The sequence below is a fragment of the Clarias gariepinus genome, chromosome 8 (genome assembly GCF_024256425.1).
Source record: "Clarias gariepinus isolate MV-2021 ecotype Netherlands chromosome 8, CGAR_prim_01v2, whole genome shotgun sequence".
Lineage (NCBI taxonomy): Eukaryota > Metazoa > Chordata > Actinopteri > Siluriformes > Clariidae > Clarias > Clarias gariepinus.
Window position 1 is genome coordinate 19,601,402 of NC_071107.1, and position 27,878 is coordinate 19,629,279.

The window sequence follows — 27,878 nt, forward strand, 5'->3', positions numbered from 1 at the left end:
ATGGTTTGTTGATTTACCATCATTAAGTGTTTTTTTTTTATAAATAAATTAAAATATTTTATACATATAACTAGTCTAACTATGCTGTGTACAACTTAAGGAGTGAATGCAGTCACACATACCTATAAATGACACTTGGGAAACAGAAAATAAGTTACTCTTTTTTATACCTTCTTGATATATCCTTATAGTATCAGACATCGGCCTGGTGGACAAACCTTCCTTTTCTAATTTCCACTGAAAAGAAACTAAAGATGTATTATCCACTGATACATTTCCAAGTACCCCTCCCTGCCTCCCCTCTGGGTTCTCCTACACGTTACTTCTCCCTCCCTTTGGTGCTCAGATACCCCTCCTCCCAGCTGCTGAGTGGTCGTGCTGCTGGAGGCCGGCATTCACGCTCTCCTCACTGAGTGCAGAAGAGACTCTTCTCACAATATCACACACTCACATAAAGGCAAGGACACAGGGGCTTTTAAACACTCGCATCCAGATAGGTATTTTGGGACCATGTCCAAAAAAAGATTTTCATGCTGCAATGGAACTTGGTGGGCCATTTAACCCTTAATTTTATTGAACACTTCAATCAAGGAAATGGAACATCAGTACTTGCATGCTCTAAATATGATGAATATTTAAATACTTCAAAAAGGAGCTTTTCTTAACACCCATCATACAAGACTATAAGAACAACTGGATTGGATTTCAAAGATGAGCTTGAAAAGAAGAAAATCGAACATGGCATTTAGCTGGCATAAGTCGTTTTCCATCCTCACACCTTGGAGGAAAGGTAAGACTCCTACCTGCTTTGCCATCAGACTACCTGCTTTGGCATCTGGTTTATGTGAGATCAGGTTATCATTAATTGTCAGATAGGCTGCAGGAAGTAATTTTTATGTCTGAGGTGTCAGATTTTTTTCTTTTTGCAGTCAAACTGCAATGGTGTGCCCAGTTTCTACACAGCTATGTGCCATTCATTTACTACTTTAATTATATCTAAGTAATGAGAATTAAATTTTCATTTTTAAGACATGAAGAATTTACATTTATTAATTAATATATTCACAAACTGTATAATTGATCATTGATATGTTATGCATGTAAATCTGTCATACAGTATCTGAGCTAGTAAGCTAATTAGGTCTCTTAGTTAACTAGCTGGTTTCGGTAAAGTTGTTTTGTTGATCTATGTTGTTGCATGTATGTAGCACCTTGTTGTAGGCATTTTCTTCTTTTTGCAAATTTAAATCAATAGAACATGTTTATTTGTGGCATAAAATAGAACATCTCGAGTAGTAGTGTTGGTTAAGTTAGAGTTTATGGAATGCCTTCCTTTTTCTTGTAATTGGAAAATGCTGAATAGTTAAATGCTATTTTAAGCAATTATATATTACTCTTTTAACCTACTTCAAAAGGTGCCATATACCTAGCTGAAAGCAAAATGTTAAAAATGTCACTATTTTATTACCATGAGTTTATACTTAATGGTATGCGGTGTTATTTTTCTATAATTAAATGTTTTCATATTGCTCATCATGAAGAGAAATCGTTTCCGTCTCACTGGGATACAATGAGATGCAAAGAGATTTCTTGGATGATATCAAACTTGTGCACAAGGAACTTTTTATTTATTTATTTATTTATTTAAAGATGTTGCATAGTGTTTGTGCCATGAATTCACTATTGAATAGCAAGCTTTTATTCATTGATGCTTGATGTTTTACAAGTACATTAATTGTGGTTTTAAAATAAATCAGATTAAATAATTATTTTGAATACTTTTTGGTCATATACTCCAAACATATATTGGTTCTATAAATATTTCCCTTATGCTCTATACAAAAGTGGCATCCCATAGGGTGCTTGTAAAACGATAGACACTGCCATGACTTTTTTGTTTATTTGTTTTAGTTAATCTTAAAATCTTATCAAACCAATGTTTTAGATTTAAGTGGCTCACTAAGCCAGGTGTTGACAGGTGACTAAAATTTATGTCCTCAATTTAAGGACATTTTCAATTGTTGAACAATCTATCTGATTGTAAATCAGAGTATAAAATAGTTGCTTTAATTGTTTCTAATTGTTTTGCACTATTTTATTCTGGTCATAAAACCAGAATTTATGAGTAAAGAGATGTAGGCCTTGCTTAGAACAGACCTGTGTGTGTATATACATCTGAGGAAATCTATACTGGAGTTACCGCTCCTGCACATTCTTTTCTTATCCTAACAACATGAGATAATGAAAGACTGGACCTTTCCAGCTCACATTGATAATGTGTTTGGAAGGGCTTCTTAGGATTCCCGTCCCTGTTCAAGAATGAAGGGGGAAATACTCCATTATCGCACTGAGAGACAGACAGGCCAGAAGTGCTGAGCTTATAGAAAGAGGGTGGGGGAGGTGGAAAGGTGTGCAGCTGCATTTCGCACCTCATGAAACATGACATCTGGTCTTTGTCATCTAAAGTGAAGTTACATGAGGCCAAGGAAAAGCAACAATTCTACCTAAGTGTTAATCGTCTAGCTAGAAAGTCTGAGCTGATAATAACTTTTGGTCTGAAACACCAAGTTTCATATTAAATGAGCTGAAAAAACTGACATAGTTTTAAAAGGAATTAAGCCAGTTTGATTCTGTGGTTGATCAAGGAGAATTATGATCAGGAATAATAATTTGAATTCTTATCTTAATCATATATAATCTCATCATAATTTATCACATAAAGAAAGTATTTCATTGTTGAATAAATCAGTCATACCCATTAATCAGTACTAAATAAAAATATAAAATTCAAATTGTGTCTAAAAGTAAAACCTTAAATAAAAAAACTTTATGCACAAGTTGAGTTACAGAAATTGCACATAGCAGTCGGAGTCTGACCACCCATAGTGCTAGCCAGCTTCTGACATTCTCTTAATCTCTTTTAACCATAAAAATAGCAGACCTGTCTTGGCCTGCCTCTGACCTCTCCACCCAGGAGCTCAATATCTGAGCCATTCAACAGTTTAGAGGAATCTTTACTTTTGTGAAAACATGAGGGTTGTTCTAAAGTCCTGCTACAATGAACTCGAGATGTAACATAGCACTGTAGTTGGTACAAAGCTTTGGTTTGGATTATAAACTAGCTTGGTTCTTTTTCTTATGAAAACATAGACACTTTAAGTATGATTGGCTGTCTCTTGTCAATGGTCACCTCAGAGAAAGACTAAGTAAATCTGTCTAGGTCTACATATCTAAGCTTATATCACACTCATCACTGAGACACTCAACACTAAACAGTCCTAAGTTAGCAAACCGTTGAGACTTTTTCGCTGGCTAAGGAAACAGACTCCTTTTTTGTATGAGGGCAACTATCTAACCTGACAATAAACAACTCAAGGCTATGATTTTCTAGCATGACATCATTAAAATAAATTAGAGCACAAATAATATGTGATAAATATATATGCGTAGGGTTACAACTTGGTAATAATGAACTGTATATTGTTTCTGGATGTAACATCTGTTTCAATACAAAAAACTAATGGAATCAATGCTGTAGAGACAGATATAAAACTATTGTACATTGTAACAAGATTAGTCATAGTGTAAGACTCTTTAAGTACTCTTCTTAGTTGGAGATGCATGCACTTAGTGAATAATGAAGAGTACCTGAAGATTCTTACACTCTGACTAGTTTTAAAACAATGTACAACAGTTTGATATCTGTCTCTACCTCATTGCCTTAGGTACTCTTCATCACTCTCTTATTCATCACATCTTATGCATCTCCAACTAAGAAGCTACAATTACAGAAGTAATCGAAAACACTAAACATAAGTGAGTCAAATCAGACACAGGAAATACGGTGCATCCCTAATATCACCTTGAATATGAAATTAAATGAGTCCTCAAATGAGTAAGTGATCATTCTTGATTTTTTTTCAAAGGAATGAGCATGACCAGTGTTAATAATTGACAACATGTGTTTGAATTGTGAAGTCTTACATAATGTCCATATGAAAAAGCTATAAAGCACTGCTCAAAGATACGTAGTGTCCTTCTGTTTCATATCAGCGGCCCCACATTCCTAATCATTGCTGAAGTTGAAAAATCAAAGCAAAAGACTTCATAACTCCATAACTCTTGAGTGAGCACTGAGTTTTTTATCAGGATAAAAATGTAAGGTATTTTCCAGTAGTACAGAGGAGAAAAATTGGGTCGCCTAAAGCCAACAAATGCTCCAGTAGGGACAGGAAAAAAAGTCAAAAGCTGTATGTCGAAAGCAAAATGTTTTGGAGAGTAGAGGATAAAAACACAGTTACCATGGAGTTACTGGATTCTGGTGCTTTTGAAATAATTTACCCGCACAAAACCTCCTGAGCAATAAATGTGAGTCACGTTCTCTCCCAACAGTGGTATTAACCTGCTTTTTTGCTTGTTTGTAATTTTGATTCATTCATATTCTAGTGCATGTAGGACCTTAGCATTAGTCACATTCCTGCCTGCCAGGCTCTGGATGAAGTTCTGTTTGATCTCTCTATACCAGCAGCCAGGTCTTGGGGATGTTAATTGAAAACCAAGGGGGATTGAGATGCAGATTGCTTTCTCCTACTGAGTGGCACCAAAAATGCTCTACCATCAGCAGTTCTGTATTTCTCACTGGTATACACTGCTGCAAGAAAATCTGGATAAGCAAACCTTTCTGATTGACCACTGAAATCAAACAACCCTATTCTTTTTTCCCATTTTTTTTACAACAAGAATCCAATTAAAGCATTAATGACTATTTGATATGCATGTACTGTATGTCCGCTGTTTTGCTCTTCCAGGAAAAGAATATTTAACATAAGAGCTGTAAAAAATAATGAATTAGAGCTTCATATTCTTGGTACATTGTGTAAAAATTTATTGGTTTTCAGGAACACATACCATTCAGGTTTACGTTGTGGTGCTTGTATTGATAGCCTGAGGGGTCCTGCCAGGAGAGTTCATGAGAGTAAGCTGGCAAAACAGCCATTGTTTTGGATTGGCGAAAAAAAACTTGTTTTTATGACCTCAAATGATTGAAATGGTATCACTGTTTGTGCAGTGCAACTATTCAAGCTGAAAACAATTACCCAGCTGAATAGAAAAAAAGCATTCTTTTTTCAGGGACATTAAATAACATTATTTTTAACTGAAAAATTGCAAATGAGGATAAGTGTGATCTGGTCAACTTATTGACGAATGTAGTTTATATTACTGTAAATTTGCTTAACTAAGTGTTCAATATGCCATTTAAGTGTAATAAACAAAGCATATGAAAAACACATGCTGTTTTTGAGAGCTTCTAACTTACAGCCAGTGCTTAAAGGATCAGAGGTAGCAGCCTAATTACAGTTACCAGATAGATAATTTCTGAGTCTGCTCTTTAAACACTTAGTTGTTTGGGGAAGGAAGCTTATTATTTAGCAGGCCCCAGAGCCCAGGTAGCATGTCTTTAAAATTCTTACTAAAAAGGAATACTTGACAGACACCTGAAAAGTATCAGATTGCTAAAGGTTAGAAATAGGAGAAGTCACATATGACTGAACCCTGTAATGTTATTAAGCAAGCCACAAGATCAAAGCTGGACAGTTCAGTGCAGGAGACAGACATAACTATGGGCTCACTGCTTCCTGGACCATCTCTGATGCTAAAGAATGCTTTATAGTATAAAAGATAAGCTTTCAGCACTATGAACAGATTTTCAGTAGATCCTCTCATGTATAGTGTGAATACTGACCTTTAGTCTGCAATGACATATCAGAAGTCTTCCTAACAGAGAAAAGAGCATTTTTAAAATACCTGTTCTGCTCCTGTGACCAAGTACCTACTTCTCTTGTTAAAACAACCCCCATGTGTTCACATAAATGACAAATGCAATCTCATTCCACTGTCCTGAATGTGTACTTTAGAAATATCTATTATTTGTTTAATAATTTACTCGAAAGCTGGGCGGCCACAAATTCCTCTTTTTCCTTCCTTCCTTAACTATTCAAAACTAAATCATGACCCTATGTTTGGTGAATAAGTACACAGGATGATATATAGCGATAAGTGAGTAAAAAAAAATTTTTTGTTAATTTTGCAGGCAAAGGGGACATGACCTTAGAAAGTGAGGTTGTGCTGACGAAGATGAAGCTCTTCAAAAACGTCCATGAGAAACTCTTAAATACAGAGGACTCTGTGTCAAACATGTCCATGTCTATGCAGGATATCCCTATACCACTCCAGGCTGTAGAAGCAATCTCTCTCAACAGTGCAACACCTGAACCAAACATAGTGGAGTCAAAGAAAGACTATTTATCTGCAATTTTTTCCAGTTCCCAGTTGCCGGGTTTATACAAATTTGAATCGGAGGACTCTGGGGTAGAGATGCACAGTGGAGCAAATTCACCATCTACTCCAACAGGTTCTGAGCAGAGTTTTGTCATTCACAGTAGAGAGTCTTCATGTGACTCTGGCAATCCAAACCCTCATATACGAGCCAGCAGTTGTCTTCTCTCCCTGGAAAAGAGCACAGACTCATTACAGACTGAACCAGAATCATGTACATGTGCCCAAGAAACCATGCTTATGGTATTACAAGACGGACCACAGGATGAGCTGGATCACGTTCAACATGAGGTTGTAAGAGATTCAGAAATGTTAGCGAATGGACTCATGGTGAAAGCACCAGAAAGCGCTGAGGATGTCTCTTTATGTGTAGAGACAGCAGATACAATAACAGAAGCTGATGCTGCTGAGGACACAGGATTAATTCTCCATGCCATTGACGCATATGACAGGAATGTGGAAGTGGATTTGCAACAGCAGCCATTAAGGAAAAGTACAACGAGTGACAGTCTGGATGAATACATGGAGCAGTGCTGCAGACTTAGTGAGGTAACTATAACAATTTACCAAATTTGGGTGTTATTTACTCAAAGACTTGGGATTGTGTCCAGTTTTATATAAGCAGAAATCCACTGTAAAGTAGCTTCACAGTGACAAAATGTTAAGATTAACATACATTCTAGAACCAAAAAATATAGATTAGGCGGTAAAATAGTTCTTTTTGGCAAGCATTCAGAGCTGTTGTATTTTTCACACCTGTGGAGGTGGTATGCTTGCATTGTGATACAGATCGATGACATTATATAGTTTGTTTGGGATTTCAGGAGGGGAATTGAGTCATAGGTAAACGTTTTACTATCAAGACCTTTTAGGACATAGCATTAGATTTCTATGAACAGGATAAACAGTGGTCGTATTCATGTTGATGTCTCAGCTTTTTTCTGCACCTGGCAGCTGTGCTACAACACATTTGATGTGTTGAATATGGCCTCCTTTCATGCTTAAGTAAACAATTTCCCAGCAGCCACTGGCCCAAACACAAGTGGCTTAAAAATGAACTTCACTATCAACAATTAAAGTAGCTAATAGTTAAGTACAGCAGGTTGCTGCTTTTTTTTAAAAAACTTTTATTTTGATCAGTTAACTACACCCACTATATTACACTCACCTGAGGTAAATGCAGTACATACAGATCATAACCAATTAGCAGTAGCAAGCTAGATAGCTAGAAATGATAATGAAATTAGCATAAACGTTTTTACAAATCCCTGATATAAGACCCACAAAAATAAGGTACTACTAAACATGTCTTATGGATTGGAACCCTGTCCAGGGTGTACCCGACCTTGTGCCCTAAGTTTCCTGGGATAGGCTCCAGGTCCCCCTGCGACCCTGTATACAGGATAAAGTGGTATAGACGATGATTGATTGAGTGAATGAGTGAGTGAGAAAACATGTCTTTTATGTTTATCTGTAGCACTGTCAGCTTCAAAAAAAAAAAAAAAAAAGATGAACGTAGACTTAAATAAGTGGATGGAGTCACTACAATTATAGTAATTATGAAGTACTTTACCTTAACAAAGTTATAGTAAGGTAGCACATTATGTGAATATACAAAAATCAATGTAGGGGCACACTGATCATTACTATGCAAAGTGGATGAAGAAGTTGGGTCCTTGTATAGAGTGTACTAGTGATTGTCGTCAGATATGTTTGTGCCAGTGACTGTTGACATGACAAACTCTGACTAGCCATTAGCTGCATGGCAAAACACAGGGTGAGTTGTTCAACTAGTAGATCATCTTTTCCAGCTGTTAAGTGTTAGTAGAAATCCCCCTATTCACACAAATGCTATTGTTAGAAAAATACCACAAGAGTAATGCTATGGAAAAATGTCAAGCATTTATTGATTAGATCAAGTAATATAAGCACAGAAATATACCTTACAAGCTGCTAAAGATCACCCACCAGCTTATAACCAGCAACAGCAGAAATGTGTTCTTCTTTAGGATTTCTAAAGTATCTCTGGACTGCATGGTTGACCTGAGGCTGAAATGTGCTGATCTCCCCGTAAAGCACAGACGGAAGTCCTCAGGGACGTCAGAACAAACAAACACTGAATGTCTGCCACTCCTTACTGATGAGCAGAATGTTTGGTTGTCCAAATAGTCAGTGACAGACGGCAGTAACAGCACTTGAGTCTGACTAAGCTGGACAGGCTGCTATAATGTTTAGATTACAAAAAGTAGTCTCTTCTACATGTAAAAAAAAATTAACCATGGCTAAAGTCTTTACATCATATTAATATCAGCAGAGAATTTAAATCTACAGTATGTGGAAGATATTAAACATCAGTTTTAAGTCAGTTATAAACTGTAAGCATAATCAACCCAACACTCACTTTATACTCAAATAGCCTTTTTTTAGTTAGAGACCACTTTATATCTCCCAATAAATAGGCTTACATCTACAGTTGAAAGACATTTATTAGCTGCTCTGATAAATAGCTGGAACAAGGTTAATGGCACATTTGGTTTAATGGACCACATGTAGCCTTTATGATGTAATACTTGATTAATAAAAGCTTTGTGATTAAAAATTTAATCATACAAACAAAAAGGGTTTCTAGCAAACCTTTCTAAAGTCGAAGTAATGATATTACAATGGATTTCAGTATGGCTTAGGAATTATTTAGAGTTGGCCTTGAGAATCTAAGAACACAATGTTCTCGGCAATGGCCATGGCATAGGGCATGTTGTGTTCTGCTTCTGTACAGTACAGTACTGCTGTCATGAATTGTGTGTGTGGTGTAGTTTTCTCTTCTTTTTATGGAGCCGCACATCACCCAGCACCTTTTCATCTGTGCTGAGTGACTGTGCAGATGTCTGAGATGAATGAAACCAGCATGGCCAAATGTTCCAGCTGCCTAAGCCCTGTTCTTTCCTATTCTACATGGATGCATCAAGCAGGTGCTCGAATAACTAAAATACAGTGTGTACCTATGTTAAGTCCTTTTCAGTTGTTTATTAATCCTTTAGGGGCTGGTGTGTTTTTTAAACAGTATTTTTAGAGCTTAAGAGCGCAGTGACGACAGGCAGACTGGGCAGTCAACTCTAGCTTCATCATTACCTGTCAGCACACCTAATAAACTAATTCCTCTGCCCACTAAACAGAGCCCTTGGACTGAGAAGAGGGATATTGGAAAGGGGCTTTAAGATATTTTCCCATCCGCTTCAAACACAGCAACTTCAAAGAGTTCCTCTCTACTCTTCTGCTAATCTGATTTGTTTCCTCCTTATGAGAATAGAATTTGGTTAACAAGGCAGCACTGTTTAAAAGAAAAGGAAAAGGAAATATGCTGCATGTACTATATTACTATATAAGATGACCACATCAAGGTGCTGAATTCTGGATTTGTAAAAGGGATTGATTTCCAACATAATCTTATGCACATGACACTGTCCAGGTGACACCCATGAGACATTCAAAGCATGTCTACTCTAGACATAGCATATGCAGAACCTATAAATATATAGTGTAAGAGTTACAAAAGAAAGTGATTTTGACCAAGATGCTCCCTCACAGATTTAGAAGCACTTGAAATGAGCTTAGTTGTCTGCCTCTAGCATATAAAAACAGTGACAGAAGCCACACCTCCATAGCAGCGTCTTACTGTTGGATGTCACCAGCATTGGGTTGTGACCATAGATTTTGTAATGCCATGGCACCGCACCATTAATAGCAACATAGCCTCAAACAAAATCCATAGAGGCTATCACTCATTTTTTATTCAATAGTATACTATCTAGTGAATTTTTAGAGTAAAACTGTAATAGGCCATTCAGAATTGACAACATATGGAGAATTTACTCTAGTGGTTCATTTTGAGCAGATTTTGAGTTGTCTTTGTTCTTTCATGTAAAAAAAGGTCTACACTCATACTTTGCCTTTGTTTGTAGAAATTTATTAGATGTTATTACATTTATTTGCTTTAAATTGTGTGGTTGAGAAGTCCATTGCGACAACAAGAAAATCAGTGAAACTTTGGCTTATCCTGTATCTGTCAAATTGCAACAAAAGAAAAAAAAAACTGTGGTGAGTAGTAATGTCATTGGGAATTATGTTCAATATTTAGTATGTGAATTTGCATTAAATTGTTAATATTACAAAATTGAAAAGACTCTATTTAACTGGAACTTGATAATGATTCCACTGGAATTCGAATATAGAAGTTCATTAGTGTGATTTCTCAAGCTATTGCTACATTGGTCCTAACATGCAAAAAGCTTTTACAAATTAAAAACACTATAGGGACACTGAGGTTGTTTTGGAAGGTTAGAATTACTTTGATAAAGTGATGTAGGACCAACATTGCCAACATTATGTTGGGGTAATGTTTTAAGCATGACCTCAATACAATGTTACAAATAAGACTTTTTAACAATTTTAGTAACAGCTATTATTTTATCTAACTAGAATACATCCATGAAAAGCTCATCGTGTGGATAGTAGGTATTTTTTCATTTCTTTGGGCAACTACTGTACATCAATGTCTTGGGCAGGTCTTAAACCCTGGTCTGGTGGTAAAAGCATTGAAGTGCTAATCACTGGTCCACCTGGGAACCTGCTGCTGAGGCTGGTAAATACATATTCTGTATTTTTTGTGAACCAACAAGCACCACTAAATAACTCCTCCAACTGACAACGTAGACATATTATTGTAATTTAACAAACTGTTAGATTGAATAGAAGAGAAAATAGATAAAAAAAAAACTGCTTTAAGCTTGAGATCTTTCTGTGAAACCAGATGTCCTACAGTGTAGACACTGCACAAAGTTATACATTGACAGTCAAATGTTTAGACACACATTCTGTCTTCTGTCTTGTCTTTCTTTTCTTAGTTTTTAAAATTTTTTTGTCAACTTTATCTATTAATACTGAACAGATCCAAACTATGAAAGAACATGTACTGTAGGTATTATACAATTATACAGTATATAAAAACAACTCATAAAATGTATTATATTTTAGGTTGTCCAAAGCTACATCTATGTTTGATGGCAGCTTGGCACACTCATGACATTCTCTCATTTGATTTAAGCAGTAGTAACCTGGAATGGTTTTCAACTTACAGTACAACTCAATCAAAAGGTGTCTACTTTAAAAACTCTAAAATATTATATATATTCTGGGATATTAAACCCTATTGATTATGTAATTTCTTGCATTGATTGATTGCAAGTCCTTCATTGATTACACATATCTATTCTGTAATAATTTTAATGTCTTTAATATTAATATACTGTGTTTGAGTTGAGTCATATACAATGTTAAGTTCAAAAATCAAAAAGTTATTTTTGTTCAATATCCTTTTAATTCACTTTTAAATCAATACTTCTCTTTTGTCCCTTGTTGCTACTACCGCTAGCACTTAGCACTAGTTTTGCTAAGTTTGGGAACCATGTTGCATTTAACCGTAATATCTTTAAAAATAAAAATTTAACAAATAGATAATGCTACAACAGTCAAGAGATGAACTAGAATTCTGTGTACAGGGGACATTAGGTCCACATGCGGTGTGGGAAACTGTTGCATTCATCCTATTCACTATTCAGGATTTTTTTAACTTACGTTTTTGGAAACCTTTTGATCGTGAATGGATTGGTGGCTAGACATTGTGCAAACAGACATAAATTGTCATAAATGCGGTGAGTAAAGGTTGATATTCGGTTTTAAAAAGGTTCATGCTGATGTGTACATCCACTGACTGGTCTGGAGAGCTACACAAGCAGCACCATGTGTATCAGTCAGTGTATGTACACACCTGCATCAACTTTTTTAGCTCTCCAGATGGGTTTAAATGTTTGTATCACACCATAAATACTCTAACACAATTATGCAATCAGTACAAACTAGTCAGCATGCACAAAATAACTGTTTACAGAGTAAAAATATTAATTACCCTACACTTATTACCCAATATGTAATTTTTAACACATGATTAAGCATCTGACTTGTTGTTTGGACGTAGGTTGTTCTGGTTTCTACGAAAAATGAAACACCTTTTTCCATATCTCTCACCACACCCCACATCTGGCTGGTCATTCCACTCCAATAGCGTCACGATTAGGAAAGTATTTGTGTACGAGTGGTGTGCTGTAAATTCTCTGAGGAAATAATTGTTTTTTTATTTGCTTTTTAAAAAAATTTCATGTTTTTGAGAAGAAAACCTTGAATATATGTATTTTGTTCAAACTTGTGTGTGTGTGTGTGTGTGTGTGTGTTCCATTAATGACACTTAAACTTGAAACACAGCTGTTTTTACTTAAATATACACAGAATATAAAACGCCTGGGTTTCTTTTTTTTTTTTTTTGAGTTTTGGTCCGTGTAATTCATGTCGTCTTCTTATTTGAAAGAGGAGGAAGTGAAGGGTGTGGGGCTTTCCCAAGCACTTCCGTTTTCCCCTTACTCAGGACACATGGGATCATGAGAAGGATAAGATAAACCTCTGGTAAACCTCTTCTTTAAGGATCACGGAATAATAGGAAGAGCCTAATGACTGGCTTTCCCATGGCCCCCTTACTAGATATAGGAGAATGCTCACGTCACCTTGTAGGTTTATTTGGATTTAGTAATCTCAGCACAGCACAGGTGTGCTGAATGAAGCACTAGCTATTATCTCACCAGATTAACAGGGACAGTCTGATACACAGACAAATATTCTCGAAAACAATTAAACAATAAGTACATCATTTGACAAGCACATTTGTTTCTGATGGGTCTGATACTTAACTTGAAATACAAACCGATTTACCTTGCTCTGCATTTTTTTGGAAGCAGAAATACACAACAGAACCCAGAAGAAACTCAGACAAAACAAGGGAGAATGTGGAGAAAAAATTTATAGAGCTGGGAAATCCTGAAGTTGTCCCTATATTAATTGCTAATATTGAATATATAATATAAATATACATCTATGCAGTAGCTCATGTTCATAAGTGTGTGAGCTTGACCTCTTAAGAATCTCACACTCCATCAAAGGAAGTGAGTGATGTCAACTCCCAGCATTTTTGCTCCCTGTTATGATTTTGTCTTCTATTGTTCAGCCTCTTGTTTCCACTGATGGTGGGCTTGTGGATGTAAATGGCACGGAAAAGCTTTCTGACGGAAAAAAATCCCTAGACCTGAGCTCATATCCTGCTTTTGTTGGGGTACTTTTCTGGAATGTGAATGATTGTATAAATCTGTTCAAAATGTCATATTCATATTTTGTAAAATATGAAAAGATTTTAAGCTTTTGTGCAAACTGTGAAATTGACAAACAATGTCAATCATTGCATCTCATTTGTACTTCAGACAGATGTGGTCTTCTTGCACAATTCATTAATTGACTAAGAGCTGAACTTGAGAGGTGAGAGGCATAATATCTGCAAAAAAACATGAAATCATTGTGGTGCTGTTCGCATAGGTTGCTTAAGCCTTGTCCTGAAGTGCAATTAATATTGCTGCTGAAGATTGAAAACAAATGAATAAAAGAATTTTGGACTTTATGGAACCCTGAAGCTAGCTATGCAGTACAATATGCAAATCTAATCTTTGATAGTTCTCTGAAGGTTGTAATCCAAATTAAAAAGGGATTTGCATGGGCCTCTCTGGCTAGGACATTAAAATAAACTTTAAATAATATTAAATGGAATTTAAAGTAAAAAAGAAACCCTGCAAGACCAGAGTAGTATAAACCTGTTGTTCAAAGTATTAATGCAACTTTAAAATGCATACAGATCAACTGCAATGCCCTTGTTCAATAGGAAATCCTGTAAGAAGTTAGAAAAAATAAAAAAATGGTTCAACCCATCATATAATAAAGAAAATGACTTTAATAGTCCTTGTGCTAAGTTTAAACATATGTTTTAATTGTGCTTTTAAAGCTGATAAAAGTGGGAATCATCACATGTACAGTTATTCTTATGAGATATGCCGTCCCATCATCACAGTTATACTGTTCACACATGTGTTGCAGACTTTTCCTCATGAGTGCTAATGTAATCAGTTTTAATTTTGATTTATTTTTTCCTTTCTGTGTGTCAGGTAAACCAGGATCAGTCCAACCCACTGGGCTCAGGACTGGGCTACCTGGAACACATCTGTCAGCTTATTGAGAAAATTGGACAGCTTCAGGAGCACAATCTCAAACTGCAGAAACAGATCTGTATCCTGCAGAAGGACAGCAAGATGATAAAAACTAAAGAAGTAGGTCCAATTAACTCCTTCAATGTTTTTGTAAGCATATATATGGGGTAAATTTCAGGGGAAACTTGGATTCATCCTTAAGTGAGAAATTGTTTGGGCTTGCCATCTTAATATAAACCCAGCAGTTCTATTTGGTTGTCAAATAAAATAGCTTTTAATAAAAAGAACATCTGGGGTTAAGCCTCATACACATATGGTCCACATATTTCAGGATATCCTCGTGACTCATCCACAATAGGACTGACGTGTATGCATTGTCTCATGCTAATGCTATCTAATGATATAATATATTATTATAAGAGTTATAAGCCTCTACTTGTCCTTCAATTAATTATTTTAATACTTGGTAAAATATATTTTGCTTTGAGCTAAGCATAGTGGGCCAATGTTATTATGTTTTACTTCACTTTAAATCAATAGTTTTTTTTTATATGTCCAAAAAAAGTGAAATAATAAATACCACACTGTTATACACTTCTGTATGGGAATTACATTCTTACAATTACATTTTTTGTTCTTCATATCTATCTATAATGACAGCAAACATGTGAGTGTCAGTCCAGTGTTACAAACTACTTTGCTATTAAAATAGCCACTATTTCCTCAGTAGAAGTGCCTCTATGGAATACATTCTGCTTGCTTGATCATCCTTCACCCACCTTTGTCCCACTTTAGACATCTGGCCTATGACTAAAAACCCATGCCAGCACATTGTGTAGATGTCTGCCTGGCCTTTAAAGACTTTGGCCACAGTAAGAGCTGTTTTGTTCATGGGTTTTCTAGAAAAGCTGTTCCAAACTGGCTCTGTCAGGTTGGGCGCTGGGTCCGGAAAAGCTTTTTGCAACACAGCGAGTGAGCTCAGTGGGGAGCCACACTTCAAAGTCATCAAAGAAAGAGAGGCGAAAATGAGGGATTGGCATAGGCAGCCATTCTGAATTGTGAGTTTCATTAGCACATTTTGGTAAAGGTCTTATTTAAATGTTTATGAATTTTTAAAAATGTTTCCACTCCCCTGCTGTGTACATTTCATCCATCTTGGAAGGCTATGTTGCAACAGTGGTATCTTTTTGTGGCAAGCTGATATGTTTTGTAGCCCAAATAAATGCATCATTCGTGACAGTTGTATGAAATTTTGTAAACATGGAGAAAAAAAATAATCACAAATGGTATCGTATTCTTTAAGAGAACAATGCTTTCAATGGTGGGCAAAAGTTGTGGACCACACTGCTTGTTCATTCTTGCCTGGGGCAACCATTCCCTGTGTTATGTGTGTATGATGCATAAAAAGGCAAAGGGGCCACAACATGCCATCCCACACATCAAAAGCCAGGGGAACTCTGCTGAAACGTGCCCTAGTCTCTGTAATAATGGGCCCAGTTGACACAGCAGTCTCCTCCCTGCTGCTTCCAGCCATCCTCCTCTGCACCCTCAAGACAGGCCTTTCATTTGTAGTCATTATAATCCTTCACAGCCCAGACAATAAGCAGTTACCACCTACATAGTCTCGTTTTTCTGCTATTCCTCTACATATTACCTATAACCAACCTCAAAAGCAGAAAAAAAAGGAGGAATTGGCACGGATTTAGTTTCAATACATACTGTACTGTATGTTGGTACATATAATATACTGCAATAGAGGTTTCACAATTACCTTTGTTCCATCAGGCATGAAATTCTCAATCATATATATATATCATTTATCATATATATAGATCATTTCTTATGTTTGAATATTGATGACATTAGTACCATGTGCATTGATCTTTAGGAAAACACACAACTTAATATGAATTTAGTAATGCTGGGGCTGATATCTTTTTAGACCAGAGAGTAGATATGTGCAGTGACCATTGTGTTAACTGATTTTACAAAGTAACACACTTCCTGATTTCTGGATTTAAGCTTAAATTTGAGCTATTTATTAGCTCATGTTGCTGAAATATTTTTAACATATCATCAGAAAGTGAATAGAATTGGTTATTTCTTTTGGATGAGAAACTAAATGTAGATATATTACGATCTACTTCTGCACATATTGTCTACTGAGAGAACTTCACATCATTCTAATGTCACATATTAGATTTCATATTTTCTATCTAATATCATAACCAGCCATCAGTGAAAATAACCATTTCATTTTGAAAACTGAAGGTTGACAGAAACATGTATACTTAACTAAAGGAGACTGATTGGCAAATCATTTTAAAGTAACAAAATACGCCTATTTCGTTGCTGCACAGCACAGCAGCATGATGGCTTACATTATTATACACTCAGAAAAATATGAAACAGATGGTGTACATACTTGGCAGCCAAGTATGTTTTATTGAGGGGCTTTTCTTGACCCTTGGGTGTGAACAATAACAAGTTGAATTATCCTTATGTGTACTCTGACCCCTGTGGTTCAGTTTCGGAATATTATTACTATTAAAACCAGAAATCATCAGAAACATTCTGCTAAACCTATTCATGAATCAGTTGAACTTCCTGATTCCTACTAAGTTTGGTGGTCAACAGCATCCAATTTCTGTTTGTTTCAGGATTTCTTTGTGCAGCATTGCCATTGTGGAGCAGCCGGCTTGGCATTTCAGGAGCTGAAGAGACATTCACGCAGTGACTACACCAGTCTAACATCATCCAGTGGCACATTGTCTGACCTAACTACCATCCCTGAGGGCACACATATCCCTCTCAGGCCAGCCTTCAGTGGTGAGTACAACACCAATGTTTCAGATCTTTGGATTGCTAAGAAAAAGTTACTTTAGGATACAGGGGGAATACAGAGCAGACATAATGCCAGGATTGTTTGGAGTATTCGTTTGCATTCTCAAGAGTAGCACTATTTGTGCAACCATTTTCTGGAATCCTGTGAGTTCCTTGAATCAGGTTGATTAGCACTTGTGAGACCATAATGTGTGAAGTGTTAAGAAAGTACTAACCACATAAAACAGAAATAAGTTCATGTTTATGTGTCTTTACTTTCATTGTAATGACTGAGTAAAATGTTTTACTTCACATAAATCACAGGAGACTCCAGATGCATCTTCCCCTCAAGTTCACCTTGGGTGTTTCCCAAACTGACAGTAATACTGCCCACACTAACACTAGAGTCATTTCCAAATGTTTGCCAAAAGCATTAGACAATCCCTGGGCTGTGGTGATATGGGTCTTGTTATTTATTTCTTTAGTGAAAGGGTTGTTCCTAAGATTGGGATTATAAAGAAAAAACTCAACAGGGAATTTTGTGCTCCAACCCTGAGTAGGAGATCAGAGTGCGTGCATTTATGTTTGTGTTTGTGCGCCAAACCAAATGCAGAAATCCCAGTGGATCACTGATTCACTTGACCATCTGTCATAATAGTTCTTTCCTCTTTGTGATAACTGTTTCTGACTGTGCAACTCTATCCTGTAATAAGGGTCCATATCTGGCTTGATTTCTTGACAGATTGTGAAGGAGGCTGCCCACAAACCGTGCCAGTGTGGAGAAAAGGTTTTACCAGAAGGAGCTATACCGAGGGGGAGGCTAGATACCTGTGTGACAGCTCAGAGGTTTTCTCTGCTCCCCATAGACGGGTGAGTCATGTGAGCAAGATGAACTTCAGTAGACTCCTCTCTGACTCACACTAATGATTTGTCATCATATGCACTCGTGCATAGCACACTTAGGGAGAGTGACTCATGCTGTCATATTTTACTATTAACTAACACAAAACAGAAGCATTAACTACTAATTTGCATGTAAGGATTGCAGTGAGCTATATGGATGTTTAAGGGATGAGCCTCTGCAACTGTCTTTGACTTTAACACATATTGTAGGGAAAGACATGTTTCTGTGCGTGAAAGTGTTCAGGAAAACAATAATGAACATTATAATGTCATGAGCTGGGTTTGTAAGTTAATTTTTTTTCTCCCTATTTTGCTGTGTGTATGTGCAGCCAGAGAACTATGCATGGGGCAGGGTGAAGGATTTGGTGAAAAAAAGCAAGATGAGAAACCAAAGCAGACTGGGTCTGTCCTCCAGCTCGTTTAAGATGTCATGTCCACAGTTATACCGGTATGTATTGCCCAATACACTTCCATATCCACTTTATCTGATCAGATGTTGTCAATGTAGTAAATTTTTTTTTTATAATTTCTTTTCCCCTAACCCATCAATCTATGATCAATCTAAATCCATATCCAGAAAAATACAGTTTAAGTACAAAGTACAAAGTGAGTTTCAATGGGTAGTAGAATAATATGCAATATGTACATTTTGGAAAGGAAATTTGTACTTTGAAAGGAAATTAAGGCTAAAATATATATTTTTATATAGACCTTTATTATGGTGTAGAATATGCATCAATATCCAGCCATCAACTCCTGTTTTTGCATTACGTTAAAAAAGGACATTTTCTTTTTAATTCCCCATTTCGAGTTTCTGCAACAAACTTTTTTCAATAGTGTGTTGGTAATGCATTGCCCTGGGTTATTGCATATTAACTAAAATTAATTTATTAAGGAAATAACTCACAGTGGGGGTGGTAAGGTTGGTTTAGTGGTTAGCACTGTGGCCTCTTACCTCCAGGGTAGAGGGTTCGATTCTTACCTTGGGTCTGTGCCAATATGGTGGCACACTGGCTTAGTTGTTAGTACTGTTGCCGTTGTTTGTGTGTGGAGTTTGCATGTTCTCCCTGTGCTTGATGGGCTTCCTTCAGGTGCTCTGGTTTCCTCCCATAGCTTAAAGATATGCAGATTGGGTAATTCATAGAATTAGATGTTTTAGAACATAGATTTGCCTGTTTTGCATGTGTGCACCCTGCAATTAAATTGTATGTGGCCTCGTGCCTAGAGTCCCCTGGGATAGGCTCAGGCACCCGTGACTCTGTGCAGGATAAGATGACCTGTTTACTTAAATGAGAAATGAGAAATTACATTAAATCCAAATAAATTTGCACAAAGACAATTATACATTTTATAGCGAATGAGAACTTGTAAGCCTTGGATCTTCAGGGTTTAAAACATTCATCCATTTTCTATACTGCTTATCCTGTGTAGGGTCCCATCTCGGCCTTATGCCAGGGAACTTGGGGCCAAAGCAGAATACATCATAGATGTGATGCCAACCCAACCCAGGGCACGACTGCACACAGTCACACCCCAATCGCACACTGTGGGAAAGTTGGAAACACCATTAAACCTACTGTGAAGGTCATTGAACTGGGAGGAATCTGGAGTACCCAGAGAACACATGCATACTCCATACACAGACCTAACCCATAGTGCTAACAACTAAGCCACATACTGTATAGTGCCACTATATTTAAAATAAAAACTTTGTCCTTGAAGGAAAGCAAAACTAACTAATTTCCCTAGAGACATAAAGTAATACAGAAACTAAGACATGAATATAATTACAGCTTAGAGTCTTGCATGATAACAATGAACTCTGTAAATCGTTTCCTTCTGTGCTTCCTAATCTCATTTATGCATTGATTCCTTACTCATACTTTGGCACTGTGCTCATGTCATAATTAGTGACTAGTACAGGCTTCCGTAATTGAATAAGGAGGTATTCATTAGGTCATGTCATGTCATACCCATTTCACATTTTGGGTGCTAAGTACAGTATACCCAGTGGTACATTCTTGCTCAGCAGAATTTCGCATAGAATTTCTCATTTCCCCATCTTTGGTTTCTTCAGGAAATGACTATACTTTTAGAGAATTTTAGGGAATTGTTTTGGTGTTAAACCCTATCTAGAACAGTGGCCAGGCTTTGTTTAAAGGCATGCTACGTAGCAAAAAGGAATCTGGTGGGAGTAACACAGCTCATTGAAAGAACCACTATTTCTCTGCCCTCTCAACCTCATGCGCAAGTAAACCGCAGTCCTCCTCACACGTGCTTTGGCGTCAGCTCAGATGAATAGTTAGGGGCTGCAGTGTCAGGTTCAAGGTATGCCTGGAGGAGTAGGAGCATTTCACTCATTAAATGAGATATGGAGGTGCCAGTTGCACATTCATCCCAGAAAAGAGTTTAATTTCCTGTGTAATAGACAAGAGGGGCAGCTTACTCTTTACATATGTTTAGTCAGAAATATACAAATGAAAAATGTAATGTGTAAATATTTTGCATTTAAATTACTAGTCATCATTCCTGTGCCTGAAGACTTAAAATGTCAAAAACATATTTCATAATAATATTTATAATCTTTGTCTGTTTTGTTCACAGGCCTGAATTGGGGCAAAGCGAGCTGTCCAGAAGAGACAGGAGCTCTATGATTGTCCTCGGGCATCAAAAATTGGACTATAATTGGCCTCACTGGCATTGATCAGGTCAGTCAAATTTTTTTTTGTTGTAAATATTGGTTTATAATCTTTACCACCACTTCAGGTTGTTAAACATGAAGGTTCAATGAACTGTGGTGTAAGCATTAGGCATCAGCAGTGCCCCACTGCTGTGTTATCTTTTAATAATATTGCTTAACTAGAGCTGATAGGCCCTCATGTATTCAAAGCTTTACCCTCTGTTACGGTTTTCCAGCTGGACACTGAACAGATGGCGGATGATGAGAAAACATTTCCCTGAAGAGGAGGACATGCTGAAGTTGAACAGAACATGGGCAAAAGAAGAACAAGGAAAGGAAGAACATGATGATGTTGATGAGAAAGTGATCTGTGATTGATAAGAGAAGGGTACAGACAGACATTTGAAGTGACCCTCTTGTGACGATCAGGTGTGGCTCACACCCACAAATTCTGCTTGTGGATATGAGTATACAATCGACCTATGCATTCGACTGGTTTCTTTTCCAGTTTTTATGTTAGAACCTATATATATATATATATATGAATGTTAAAAAAGTCATAAAAGTTTTGTGCATTTGTATAGTGTATACAATGCCAAGCACAAGAGGTATTACCAGAAGGGAGCATGAAATGAAAGATTTATTTACATAAATGCAAATAAATGTAGACATATTGTTTAATTCATCCATATATTGTGTAAAAAGGATTTTCTATACTATTGGCTGTGTCAGATGACTGTTAAGCATATATTTTGAAGCAAAATGATGGAGTAGAGCATGGAGCTAATGGTCTGTAGATATAGGTAATAAATATAACTGTCAGGAATGTGTCAAAAATCTAACTGTTATGTTCTGTAAATATGTTACATTTACAGGACAACATGCAGTCATGAGCAAGACAAGCTGGCTAAAATGTTTCTATGCCCAGTGCAAAGCCAAATCAGTATAGAAAAAACAACAACAGTAGCATTATAACCTACTATGTCAAACATAGAGTTAACAAAGAAAGAAATGTAAGAATTATTTGAGCATGTTTTTGCAGTGTGTATTTTGGTTTGTTGAAACACCAATAAGCGCTATTTTGTTTATTTTATATTGTATACTTGCAATAATGTATTTACACGTTTACATACTGAATTTGTCAGATGGCTTGTACAGAAAAAAAAGCTATGACGTTTGATGTACTAAAAAGATTTTTTTTAAGAGCCGTCCATATACTGTGTACTGTGTACTGTGTACTATATAAAAATTGAGTGAATCTTTTAGTATGCGTACTGCGTTCTATTAAAATTATTTTTAATAAATAAAATTGTGATATTTCTAAACAAGTATGAGTCCTATTGTATCGCAAATATAAATTTGTTTATCAAATTATTTCTTCACCTATGATTATGTTTATGTTTCAATTTATAATTATGTTGATGGTATTCTTTTGGAAACAGGTTATTGTTTCCATGCATTTCTACCTCCTGAATGTTACATTATCAGTTTTTTTTTTTCACGGGCTTTAAAAGTATACAAATTAAATGTATTGGTATTTTTTTCTATAATAATGGGATATTTAGCCTTGTTCACAAGTACATATTTATTTATTTTAAAAGTTAAGCAAGGTGTTGTCTTGAATGTAGAGGCCATCTTAATTCATACACTTGTCTGTCATGAGTTCGCATGTTTTCCCTTTGCTTTGTAGCTGTCCTGTGTGTATGCTGGTTTTCATTCGACGACATGTGGTGTAGGCTATTTGCCATGAGATGGGTTTTTACTCCATCCAGGGTTACTCTGACTTGTTCAGAGCTTCCTAGCATAGTCTCCAGGCCCGGATGAGTGGTATAGACGATAGATGGGACTGTTTGTTCATCTGCAGTAACTGTTTTAGTCTCAGTGTTCCTTACCACTGTCACCCTTGGCTTACTCATCAGGGACAATCTGATAATTATGACTTAAACATGTGTCCTCACACTTTTCAAACCCGTTTCCAGGAAAAGCTACTTTAAGGCAATTAGTATTGTTAAAAGCGCTATATAAATAGAACAGAATTTAATTGAATTAGTGGATCTGGGGCCTATCCTTGTAACACAATGGCAAATTTATGGGATATGAAAAGAATCATACATGAAAACGCATACATCATGAAACCCAAGCTCATTACTTCCAAGAAATATGAATATTTTATCAACTAAGCAGACTTGAGGCCTCATAACTATTCTTTAACACTGCATTGATCAATGTTTGCATGCATGCAGATGTGTAAGCCCTGCCAATGTAATAACAGCCCATACTGTAGTTATAATAAACCACAACCATAATACAAACCTGCAGCTTTTAAGGTAAAAATTCTGCAAATGTAAATAAAAACAAACCACAAATATAATAAAAAATCTGCAGCTTATAGCAACTGCTATAAAGTTTGTGGGAAAACTATTATGATTTAGGATTGTTACATTAAACGCTGCAGATTAGTGTGGGCTATTATTATGTTGGTGGGTTTAGACACATGTGCACAGCTTGATAAAGCAAAAACAACATGGTCTTGTATCAGTTTTGTATTGTTTTTACAGGTTTCCCTTTAAGTAGCACTGTAATTGCCATGCCAGTCTCTGCAATCATATCAGCTTCTTTGCAGACTTTATTTAATATGAGCCAATGCCTGATTCAAGGCAGTATTAGCTTTCAAATGCCTGATCTGAATGACTAATGAAGCAGCAAGATACTTGAGTTTGATTAAGCCAGGACTGGATTACATGGCACAGGGTAACCAGAATTAATTATTTATTTAAACTAATCTTAACATATAACACATACACATGTTAGCCATAAGGTCTAATCTGTGTGTGTGTGTGTGTGTGTGTGCATGTGCATGAACCTTGATTACAGGATTAAAATATTTTGCACGGATGTGTTAAAAAATCTTAATTTTAACCCATTCATATCATAGTTTTTTGTGCTTAACACATTTTCTTTTGTTTATTTTTTATATTTTATAAATAATCTTATATAGTTATATATATTATAAAGTCATAATCAGTGTGCTTTGGATACTTATACTTTATGAAGTATACATTAACACAATATAATGCAATAGTTTGTTTTGGGAATTAGTTTGCATCATTGAGGAATAGTTGTGTTCTCTATAGAACACAAAGGAAGCTCTTTAGTGAAAATATGACCTTATGAGTTTTTTCTTTTGTGTTGGGTGTAAATAGAAGTACAAATAATGATTTTATGTTTGACTCAAATGAAGCAGGTGTCCATCTCAAGACCATCCCTCCTTTTGCTGAGGTTCATATCATAGCTTATATATTTAATATTATGTTATTAAGATCAAAGAAATGGGAAAATTTAGGCTGAGTTTGTCACACATTAATATTCTGTACGGTGGAAATGACCTAATTGGATGCAGGAAGGCCTTTAAAAGCAAATGCTTACAACATCCTCTAAGTGAAAATAGGCTATTATGCATGCCAGAGTGATGAATATCATGCTGGAAAACAAAGAGAGGAAATGGTTGTGGGTCTACACGATTTTAAAAAGCTAAGAAATCTTTGAGAGGTTTAGCCAACATCCACTCTTGCTAATGTAGTTGTCTTGGTGTGATATGATATTTTTGCAATAAAACATTGAAATATTATTACTTCATAGAAATGGGAAAAGACTCACAATCGAGTAGAAACTGAAAGGGGAGCACTGAGAAGAGAACTCAGCGTTGATGATGTCACTGCGCTCCAGACTTTAGTCAGTCACCGAATGCAACTTTTTTTAAGTTTATAAGAATAAACAGAATATTTAAGATGAACTTATTATTCTAAGAAAAAAAATAGAGGGACTTTGTAAAACTGGCCTTGCACCTCCTGGGTCAGGGTTTGATTCCCCCTTTGGGATTGTGTGCATGGAGTTTGAATGTCCCCCCTGATTGGTGGATTTCCTCTGGGTGCTCTGGTTTCCTTCCAAAGACATGCAGATTAGGCAAATTGCCCATATTGTGCAAATGTGCGTGTGCCCTGCAATGGATTGGCATAACTTGCAGGGTATACCAAACCTCATGCCCTAAGTCTCCTGGGATAAATAAAATATTTGAGAGTACGAGCTTTAAACAGGTATCATACAGGTGACATCATCCTGCAATTCTGTTGCACAATTGCTTTCATGCTAAAGGCACCCTTTGACATTACTTCCATCAATTGTTAAGGTGTGGTAATGTGCATGCTACAAAATGCCTGGAAGTTTAAGACTAAAACAAATGGCTAACCTTTATATATGCTTGTTTTATCCCATGTGAGACCAAGCATAGATCATTACTGCCCAAAAAAGGAAATTAAAGTGAGTGCTTGAGGATTTAAATGAATGCATTTGTCATAATAATGATATTTTTATTATCTTCAAGAGGACAATCAATATTTAACATTATCCTGTGATCAGTACAATAAGTACCAAGGTATTTGCTATCTACGGTCAACAGAGAGGTTCATTTAACTATATGAAAAAGCCCAGCATTTTTTTGCAGAGTGAAATGCAGGCAGCCTGCTGTGTACTGTAGGTTTAAGGGAGGGCTCAGTGTTCAGGTTGGCTGGAGCTTGCTTTCCACATTCCATCAGCTTTAACACAATGGACTCATAAAATATGTCATAAAAGTATGACTTCTGTATCTAGAGATACCAGATGCACAGAAGAAAGGTTGGAACGTTCTACAGATTAATGATTTACACCAGGGATTACTTATGCTTTAAGAAAATATAAGCGAAGCTTTTCCCTCAGGCTCCTATTGCAAATAGGAAAAAATCTGTTGTAGAATCACCCATAATATAATTTCTTTAAAGTGTTTGAAGCAGGCTGTCATTAAATTATGTCAGTACATAAACTCTGATAGCTAAATAACCTAAATAAAAGTTTTTTTCTGTGCATAAACTAAAAAGGCAGCAGGCTTACTTTATTATGGTGAGAACTGTCATGATTGGATATCTAAACACAAAAATGCCGTGCTTTGATTAATACTTCACTGATAGTCAAAGCTGTGGGGAGGAAACCCAATTAATGCCTGGCTTTAACACTGGCTTACCCCTGCCTTTTGGCACTCTTTACAGATTGCTTGCCAATTGGATGGGTTTTCCAGAAATGTCATAAGCTGCTCCCACTTCAGACCAAAGCCCACACTTGTATAAAAGACGCACACACAGATACAAACACACACAAATGCAGACCTTGGCTGAGCGCCAGATAGAGACTGCTTTTTTTTTCCAAAGAGGGAAAACACAAGACCTTCTCTCCTCCTTCATAAGAATTCCAAGAAAAACTATGCCTGCTGACTGATAGCTTACCATGAGTATCACTCTCTAAATGCCAATTTCATTCTCTTTACTGAAGATTTCAGGGTTACTGAAGAAACCTCAGGAATGTGAATAATTTCTCTCGATAAGTACTGTATGGTTGTTTAATGAGGTAATACACAGTTGCCTCTCATCTGGCTAAAGTCAGCAGAGAGAACAGTGAAAGTCTCCTTCAATAAGTCTGACTTTGGATCCTTAGTGATGATCTGGAGTGTATGACGAGATTCAAAAAAAGACTGTACTATTAAATTATAATTACCACTGAATTTATAATGCATCTTGTCTTGGACCAAGTAAAATAACCTCTAGGTCAAAATGTCTGATGGACAGTATTGAGTGTGATGCAGATAAGCTCATAATTTTCATTCTCTAAGTGGTCATGGTTAGAGGAAAAGCTGAAGCACTGATCACTGTTACAATTGTTTTGCTTAATAAGATGAACATTACGTTAAATGAGATATGTTAGATTACAAGGTTTTTAAAGGTTTTAATTATGGTGTTTTCTATTTCTCTCTTATTTCTTGTCAATTGTTTAAAAAATTGTAAGGTTACAGGTAGTCATTTAAGTATTTCACTACATATCGTACTGTGTATGACTGTATGTGACAAATAAAATTTAAATTTGACCTGCAATCAAACAAAAATGTAGCCTAGTTTGATTAGTTTCATGTAAATTGAAGCCATGTGTGTAAACATTAACTGCGCATAATTTTTTTTTGTGTGTTTACGTATTTATTCCGTGCCCCCCCTTTTTTGTCTCCCCAACTCCTGAAGCATTGCATTTGTCTGTTTGTCTTTAAAATGGAACATCCTACAAAAAGGTATTATTAAAGTTAATAGCAAAAAAAAAAAAAAAAAAAAAAAATTAGCCTAGGGTTTTTAGTTCTAGAATTCAGTCTACAAAGAAACTCAATGTGAACTTTGTATGTGAGCATATTTCTGCACACCATATAAATACCTTCATCTTAGCAAATAGAACCAAAAAAGTGAAAATATGTATATTATCTTCAGCAGGCACAATGAAGTTAAAGACCAGCAAATTGCTAAACAGACTTGTAACAGTTCTTGTAGTAGAGAATACAGGTCAAGTACTGTTCCTGTGAAATGTATGGCAATAACACTTCTGTGTCTCCCTCTAGTGGAACTTCTTTAAGCCAACGTTTTCTAATGTCTGAAACACAAGGTTATCAATTCATTTTAAATCCTATTCAAGTTGTGTCAGGTCGCTTTGTGAAGCGCATTCTTGCATCATTTGACTGTTACATAATTTATCACACAAGAGGTTCATCAAAGTGTATCTCCGCTAATCCAATGTTTTACAATATTGTAGTCATTTTCGCATTTTCCCACTCAGAATAGTTTATTTTCCATCACTATGACATGACATGACAGATACGGGAGAGTGAAGGCTAACAACCGCTTCATCCGAGAAATGTAAAGCCAGCCAGCAAGCCAACTCACTGTCGCTGTTAACGCTGCATCACCAGCAAGGTTAATACAGAGGTCATGCCAGCCCTCTAACCTAGTGAGTACAGACAATTTGCGCTCTCCCGACGACAGGGGGCGTGCGTTTCTGTTGTGCCACTCATACGCCGACTACCAGCACATCACGATATAAACCAAAGATAATTCTGAAATAAAGCAACTATTGAGCACTTCAAATATGGTCAACTCCACTAGGCC

At 36.3% G+C, this 27,878-nt stretch overlaps 1 protein-coding gene across 1 annotated transcript; it reads left to right on the forward strand.

Annotated features, from left to right (window-relative positions):
• Positions 1-401: 401 nt before the first annotated feature.
• Positions 402-22,177, forward strand: si:ch211-250c4.3 (uncharacterized protein LOC100535981 homolog). The gene is made up of 8 exons (XM_053501416.1): positions 402-790; positions 6,092-6,885; positions 14,427-14,588; positions 17,129-17,297; positions 18,034-18,161; positions 18,524-18,642; positions 20,799-20,902; positions 21,111-22,177. The coding sequence occupies exons 1-7, from the start codon at positions 712-714 to the stop codon at positions 20,896-20,898; spliced, it is 1,551 nt and encodes a 516-aa protein (XP_053357391.1). The 5' UTR covers positions 402-711; the 3' UTR covers positions 20,899-20,902; positions 21,111-22,177.
• The last annotated feature ends 5,701 nt before the right edge of the window (positions 22,178-27,878 follow it).